The sequence below is a fragment of the Rhinolophus sinicus genome, chromosome 13, assembly GCF_057876585.1.
Source record: "Rhinolophus sinicus isolate RSI-liver-muscle chromosome 13, RSI-T2T, whole genome shotgun sequence".
In the NCBI taxonomy this organism is placed as follows: domain Eukaryota; kingdom Metazoa; phylum Chordata; class Mammalia; order Chiroptera; family Rhinolophidae; genus Rhinolophus; species Rhinolophus sinicus.
This window is the reverse complement of record NC_142513.1, coordinates 44,683,117-44,691,054: the sequence shown is the minus strand read 5'-3', so window position 1 is coordinate 44,691,054 and position 7,938 is coordinate 44,683,117. Positions and strand designations below refer to the sequence as shown.

The following is a 7,938-nucleotide window of genomic DNA, read 5'->3' as shown; positions in this document are numbered from 1 at the left end:
GGGGAAACCTATGAGACTAGGGTGAGCTGGGCTTGGGAGCACACTAGAGGAAGTCTGGGACTGGTGGGGAGGAGCTGGAATGGATCAGGGTAGGAAGAAGGCCAGGACTGAGTGGAAGGGGCAGGACTTAGGTGAGGGAAAAGCTGTGGGGAGAGAGGTGGGATTCTAGCCGGAGGGCCAGGACTGAGAGGAAGGAGCTGGGTGAAGGGGTAACATAGAGAAGTGGAAAGGCGCTTGGAGGAGAAGCCGCACCACGGGACTAGAAAAGAGAAGGGCTCAAGGGGAGCGCAGATCTAGGTGAGGGGGATGGGACGAGGCGGAAAAGGAGGAGCCGCGGGGCGGGGCGGGCAGCAATGGGGCGGACCAGGGGGAATAAAAACCTAGGCCCGGGGTTGGTGTTCGCGGCCTTCAGATCGTCCCCCTTGGTTTGTGTCTTCCTGACCTAGCTCGCGTCTCCTCCAATCCAGCTATGGCCGGGTCCCTGCGCACCCCGCTGCTCCTGCTGGCTGCACTGACCCTGGCCCTAGCACTGGCCATGAGCCCCACGGTCGGCGCGAGCCCCAGCAAGCTTCACCGAGTGGGCGGCCTGCTGGATGCGGACGTGAACGAGGAGGGCGTGCAGCAGGCTCTCAACTTCGCCCTGAGTGAGTACAACAAGGCAAGCAACGACGCCTTCCACAGCCGCGCCATGCGGGTGGTGCGTGCCCAAAAGCAGGTGAGTCCCAGGGGTGGGGTGCGGGGGCAGTTAGGCAGGTAGGGCGACCGGGATGCGGGATCCTGCGCCCCGGGAGGGCGTGGCCTTCTTGACGTCACCAGACGCGCTCCTGTCGGCCCCCCTTGCTAGAGGATCACCCTCCAAGCCCCTGGAGGCCCTGTAGATGGGCCTAGACACCAACATGCCCAGGCTTCTGAGCCAGGCACTTTCCCTGGTCTTTGCTGTCGCCCATGCCAGATCCCGGACTCCTCTGTTTGCTGACAAGCCCCACGGGAACTTGTCACCAGGAGTGCCAGTGGTCCCAGGTACTCCTGTTTAGTGCTCTGCCGTTCTTCATTTCTGTTTTCAAGCATCAGCCCCAACAAGAAGGACTTGGGTTAGGGTCAGGGCTCCTGTCCAACCCGCTTAGTCCCGACCCCAGCGTCATAGGGCTGGGGGCTCAGTGTGAGCTCACAACTAAATGACCACAGGCAAAGGAAAAACAGACCTCACAGGCAGCCTGGCTGCCTTCCTGGCTTTGCCACTTGAATGATACTTTTTAAGCACTATTTTTCTTTTTATGTTTTCTTCTGGCATAATATGAGACTTACAGAGCAGTTGCAAAATTAGCACATAGAATCCCTGTAGATCCTTCACTCTCAAATGTTAACATTTTGCCCTATTTGGTTTATCTGCCTCTCTCTTTCCCCACCTGTGCGTGGGTACACATATGCATTTATTTCTCTGAACCTTTTGAGAGTATATTTTCCTGAAAACAAGGGCATTTCTTACATAATCACAGTACAAGTTTGAAAAACAGGAATCAACACTGACACAACTGTCTAATGCACAGACCTTATTCAGATGTCCCTGATTGTCCCACCAATGTCCTCTATAGCCAAGGACACTCCAGAGTCATGGGCTACAGCCTACTTTACCCTAGAGCAGCCTGTATGTCTGTTTCATGACCTTGGCATTTGTGAAGGGTCCAGCCAGTGCCTGCAGATTGGGACTCAGTTTGGGTTGGCCTGTGGTTTTTCAGGATGAGTTACCAGTCATGCAGAAGTGTGTTCTTCTCCAAGTCTCCTCTTAGCAGGTGTCACTAAATGACCTCCATGTCCTCCATGTGCCGTGATATTTTGGGCCAGCAGGCACTCCAAACATCCTCCCTGCAGCGGAGCCCTCACTGATCCCTTGCTCACCCTGAGAATATCAGCAAACACAGAGGCTTTCAGAATCTGGCCTGTGGTATCCACGTAGATGCCAAGATGCCACAGCAGAGGGTCTTACATAAGAATCCAAAGCTGCCTAGAGATCCTGGAGGACAGGCCCCTAGAGCTGCTTCACTCTGCAGGCCATACCCATGGAATAGGCTCTGGATTGTAAAGTCTCATTCCCCACCCTGAAATGGGTGCCCCACCCCCAGCAACCTGGGGCAGTAAAGTGCCTGCTGGGATAGAGAGGACCACACCTGACCCTGCCTCCACCTGCCTCTGTCCTGAGGTTCTGGGCAGAAAAGGAGGGCAGTCATCAGAGTCCAGAAGAGGAAGGGAGGGAGCGTTAGGAAGGGCTACTGGGCTTTGTGCTTGTCCTTGAAGGAAGGCTAGAATTTAGACCAGCTGGCCTGCCTCCCAGTGGGGAGCAGAACATAGTCATATAGCAACAAAGTATGGTGCTTCATGCCAGCATTTATGGCCCTTTTCCGCCTCCTCTTGAAACTTCAGACAGTGGGTCAAGATCAGACCCATGTCTCCTGCAGCTGTCGGCTGACACTGTCCCCTTTGGATGGGACATGCACGCCCTGCTCACCAGGTCCCCACCAGCCTGCTCCCCCCCAGTGTGACACTAGCTTGCTGGCACAGCTCACCAGTCCATGTGGAAAACTGACACCAGAGGGATCACAGGACTTGCTTTGGGTCCACTCTGCAGAGCTTAGATCCTGGTCTGGGCTCCTCTTCCCAAGGTTATCTGAGTTTTCAGGAGGTGTGTCTGGAAGATGCCTATGTGAGAACAGGCTTCACTTCTGTCATCTCAAATGTGTGTAATCATAAGGTGTGATACACTTCAGAAATGTTCCTATTACAAAGAGTTCTTAACAGCCATCTTTTATAGGCCTCAAACATCCGTGTGTGTGCGTGTAAAACCTGGTACGTGAGGTAGGAGTCTCGATGGGCTCCACTCTACTAACTGGACTGTAGCTTCAAGGTCATTATCACGTGAGTTTTCCTGAGGTGGATCCAGCCTTGACTCAGGCAGAGCTGTCACTTTGTCTTAGTCTCTGACTTGGATGCTGGTGCTGGCACAGCTGACACCCAGGCTGATTCTCCATAGATGCACCTTCAGCTCCAGGGCCCAGTTAATAAAATGTTAGTGTCTGGCTTCCACCTTCCGTTTTCCTGCCTCTCTTCCCATGAGGCTGCGTGACACACCTTGTCAGAGCTGCACTGTCAACAAGTTACAAGGAGGGCCTGGAGCACAGTGGTTGGGCAGCAGTCAGGAGGGGCCAGGTACCTCCTGGGTGCCAGCGCTGGCAGCCATGGGTGCTGGCCTGAGGTGCAGTAGTGTGAAGGTAACTGTGCCTTTGTCACATGGGCAGATACTGAAAACCATGCCTCCTCTTCCTGTGCGTAGGTCGTGGCTGGGATGAACTACTTCTTGGATGTAGAGATTGGCCGAACCACATGTACCAAGTCCCAGCCCAACTTGGCCAGCTGTCCCTTCCATGACCAGCCACGCCTGATGAAGGTATGGGCCTGATGTGGGCTAGGGGCCAGGCATCCAGGGCAGAGGGGTGGGTGTGTGTCAGATGGATGTGTCATGAGTGAGTGTTCTGGCTTGGGGGGAATGTGTGAATGTTGGGGTGTGTGGGGGGGATGGTGAGTGATGTGCAGATGCCGAATTTGAGTTTATAAGCGAGTGTGAGCTGGGGCTTTGGGCACCATGTGGCAGGATTGTTGCTGGATGGAGTGATCAGTGGGGGAGAGAGGGCTCTTTAATCCCATCCGCAGCCACTGGAACAGATTAGAGGGAATTAGAGGCCTGTGAGGGGAGAGACCCTTCCATGCTGTCCTGTTCAAAGAACAGCAGCCTGTCACTGGGCTTGGCTGGTTGTTTGGAGCTCTTAGCCTCTGGGGAGAGCTCCACCCTCTTGTTACCTCCCTAAATACCTGCCACTTTTGGGGCAGATTCCAGGACTCGGCTCCTTTCTTCTGGACCTGTCTTAGTTCTGGTTCCCTGGAGGTGGAAGAACTAACTCTTGGCTATGTGGCCTTGCATGGGCTGCTCCTTAAATGGCTGTGCTGGGGCTACAAGTGTGGAATCCTGTGGGGGGAGGGGCGTGCAGCATGCCATCTCCTGTACTTGGAGTGATGGGAGGGGTGACCAGGAGGCCATTGTTGAGTCTTGTTTAGTAGTCTGGGGCTGGGCGGGGGAGGGGCTGAGAGGTCCAGCAAACAGCCACAGTTCTTCACCTGCACTTCTGAGATCTCCTGTTGGCCGATTTCCTTTGCTACTATGACCCTAACTGACCTTCTCTCTGTGTTCCCTTCTGCAGAAAGCACTCTGCTCTTTCCAGATATACAGCGTTCCCTGGCTGAGCAAGATCTCCCTGGTGAAGTCCAGCTGCCAGGACGCGTAGAAGACAAACGCCAAGCTGGGCCACACTGACTACGTCATTTGCACCTCTCTCTGCACCCCCTTCCCAGTAGAGTTCCTAAGCTTTAGATGGGTGAGCCCACCTTGGTGGAGTCCCCTCAGTGTACTGGCCCCAGGAGACAAATAGAGAAAGCTTCCTGAGCGTTGTTTGCATAGCTAAGCGGCTCTAACTTGTTTATTTCTTTTAATTGGTTTCCAGATGCACCTGTCCCTGGTGCACACATTCTGCTCCTACTCTAAGCAATAAAAAGCAACATAGCTGCACCTTGAGTTGTTCACTGTCTTGGGGACGTGCCTGAAGGGTTTAGACAGTAACTTTATGAAGAGCTCCTTGTCCTGCTGGCTCTGGAGGCCAGAGGAGGGGACAAGAGCTGACACATAGGTCCACAGGCCACAGTGGGCCTGTCAGGGGAATGTGCTGCCCATTTCCAATGACTGAGTATGGAGGGGGGCTGGGAAGCCAGGCCTCTGGTTGTCACCACAACCAGATAAGAAAGAGGAGGGGCCCTAGACTGCTGGCTCTGGAGACTTGGCTGCTGCATCTGAAAAGAACTCAGACAGTGAGCAGGCCTGCACAGGAGGAAGGAGTCAGTTGGAGCCCATAGCCCATGACCTCCCTCAGCAGGTTTCTGCAGGGCCATAGGTTTCAGCCAGGTGTGCTGAGCTGATCAGACCCCTGGGACTGATGTGTCTGGTCAGGTTCCCTAGAGACTAAGGAAATAATGCTTTAGGTCTACTTTTTCCCACAAGACTTTAGACACCAGCGAGGAGTTGAAGATAGCAGTTAAAGTATATGCGTGTATTTTTAATGGGAATTGCCAGTCACAGTCAGTCACAGTTAACTTTAGGCTTGGAAAGGAAGAGAGGAAGCAGTGCATGCTCTGCTACGTTCCGGTCCACAAAGCTTTTAGCGATTTACACTCATCAGCCCTTTCTGCACCCCAGTTGAAAACAAGGCCCTGTGTGGACCTTTGTGTGAGGGATGTGGAGTTTAAAACACAACTGGGACTGCCATACAGTGGGCTTTCTTCTTGATTAACAGGGAATGTCACTTCTTAAGGTCACCATTATTTCATAGTATAGAGGCTACTTAGTGCCCCAAATAGGAAAGATCCAGTCCTAAACATAGGCAACTAAACAGCCCCGCTGCCTGCACTGTGCTCCCTGAAGTCCCTCCAGTGACAGTCCCCTCCTGGGTGTGGGGACTGGGGACGTTCTAGGAGTGGTACTGCTGGGGGGAGTTCTCTGTACCTGCCCAGCTCACAGTAGTTGTTACTGGGAAAATGATGTCGAAAACTTGACTCTTGTGTTCTTGAAGGAAAGACTTCAATCAAGAGACAGAAATTGTGCAGCATCAACAGCAGAAGTTTATTAGTGAAAGAGAATATACTCAGACTTGGAGCTGCTGACCTAAGAGAGGGAAGCAGCCTTTCCTTACATTGCATAACAACTTTTATTTCTGTGGGTAGAATTGCCCCCCCTCCCTTTTACTTCTGCTTACCCAGTCCTCTGGCATTTAGCAATGCATTTCTTTGATTTGGGGGCATGGGTAAACACATGCCCTTGGTTTTGGGGGATGTATAAACACATCCCTTTGGGGTATGTGAAAACCTGGAATCCTGTTTGGTTAGTAAGGTATAGGTGAAAACAGGATGGGCTCCCCCACTTCTCTGACTTTTAACAACATAGCTCTTTGATTTAGAGGTATGTGTAAGCCTGGGGTCCTGCTGGGCAGCTGCCATGGGTCTTGACCCAAGTAGGAGCTGCAGCAAGGGGCTTTCTCACTGGGGATAAATTTTTCCTTCTCTTGCTCATTTCTATCTATATACCTACCCTATCAATGCGGCTCACTCTGGGGACTCAGAACAAGAAATGGCAAAGGGAACACACACAGCCGGCTCTGGGGCCCAGCACCCCACATGCTGCTGCTGTACCCAGCAAGGATAGAACCAAGAGTAAGGAAGACGGTGGGGACTGTCCCTTTCCAGCTTGCCAGGGGTATTTGTGTCTTGTCTCATTTTCACCAACTGGCAGCAGAACCTGATCACCCTAGACTTTAAGGAAAGGGCTTTGCCATTAAATAAGTGAAGCACTGCCCACAGGCTCAGAGCTGGGGAAATTTGGGCCTGGGCCTAGTGTGGGGACAAGGGGATGGCATAGTTATGTTGGGGGAGGGGCACGGCCAAGAAGATTGTAGATAGAAGTGGTAGCCTGGGGTGATGGCCTTCCTACAGGGTCTGTGCTGCCTTGGGGGAAAGTATCTTGATTTTACACAAGCAACCAGCATCCAGGCACTGCAATGAAACACTGGTTTCATGGAGAGCCATGCCTTTGGGGCACTTTCAATTTAACTCTCTTCCTCATGGTAGCTGGACTTGGGGGGATGCTGGGCAGACAGAGGATGGGGCTTGGGGGAGGGGCAGGAAGGGGCTGAGTACACAGCTCAGCTCACTTGTGCCTCCCACATCTTAGTCTCATGCATCTGTGTCCTTCTTGCTCCACCTAGGCCTCCTGCTTCACAGCACACACCGCAGGGGATCCGGTTGGGGCCACCACAGGTTTCCCTTCTAGGTAAGGGGCAGGACTATGGATGCCGAGACTGGGGGCTCTGGGCAAGGTGATGTGACCCAGAAGGCCCCTTGACCCGGACATCACAGAGACTAGTGTGTCTTGTGGGGAAGCACAGCCCTGTGACTTTCACTACACGGCTTTACTTTGACAAGTATTTATTTTAAATGTAAATATAAGTGTATAATTTATATAAAATATCCATATTAATAGATTTTGCACAGTGCCTGCCTCTGAGTAAACACACAATAGGTTTTAGATATTGTTTCACTGATCTAATGATATACTGTGGTGGTTTGAAACATGGTCCCATATTCTCCTTGCATTGAAAGGTGGGTTCTGTGTGCCGCCTCTTGACTCGGTGGGCTTGTGACTGCTTCAACTGAAAACTGCAGAGAAAGTGACCCTGTGACTTCCAAGATGGGGTCAGAGAAGTCCCCAGGGCTTCTGCCAAGCTCTCTTGGACACTTGCCCCAGGTAAAGCCAGTGTCCGTCTGAGGATCCCCACTTCTCAAGACCACCATGCTGGAGAGGCCTCTGCAGGTACCTGCTTGACAGCTCAGCTGAGCTCCTGGCCAAAGCTGGCATCACCTGCCAGCCAGGAGAGATGGCCACCATGGATGTTCAGCCCACTGAGCTCCCAGGTGAGTGCAGCCCCACTGTCATCTGACTGTAGTCACATGAGAGCTCCCAAGAAAGAACTGCCCAGCTACGCCCTTCCTGAATTCCTGGTCCACAAAACTGTGAGCAAGAGAAAATGGTTGTTGTACCACACCTCCAGATGTTAAGAAGATTTGTCGCACAGCAACACAGCAGTGGGTCTGGGACACACTGTGTGTGAGTGTGTGTGTGTGTGTGTACGCCTCGAAGGGGGTGAAGTACAGGGAGCCAGATGGCTTGGATGAGAATTCCGCTGGCTGTGTGACCTTGGCAAGTTCCTTACTCTGTCTGAGCCCCACTTGTCATCACTTAGTGGACAGTATGAATCCCTTTCTCTTGGGGTTATGGGGCTTCCATTTGTT

The 7,938-nt window shown here is 52.7% G+C and overlaps 1 protein-coding gene across 1 annotated transcript; it reads left to right on the top strand.

Moving 5' to 3' along the window:
- The first annotated feature begins 369 nt into the window (after positions 1-369).
- Positions 370-4,612, top strand: CST3 (cystatin C). Its single transcript, XM_019718675.2, has 3 exons — positions 370-715; positions 3,326-3,439; positions 4,248-4,612. The coding sequence occupies exons 1-3, from the start codon at positions 470-472 to the stop codon at positions 4,329-4,331; spliced, it is 444 nt and encodes a 147-aa protein (XP_019574234.1). The 5' UTR covers positions 370-469; the 3' UTR covers positions 4,332-4,612.
- The last annotated feature ends 3,326 nt before the right edge of the window (positions 4,613-7,938 follow it).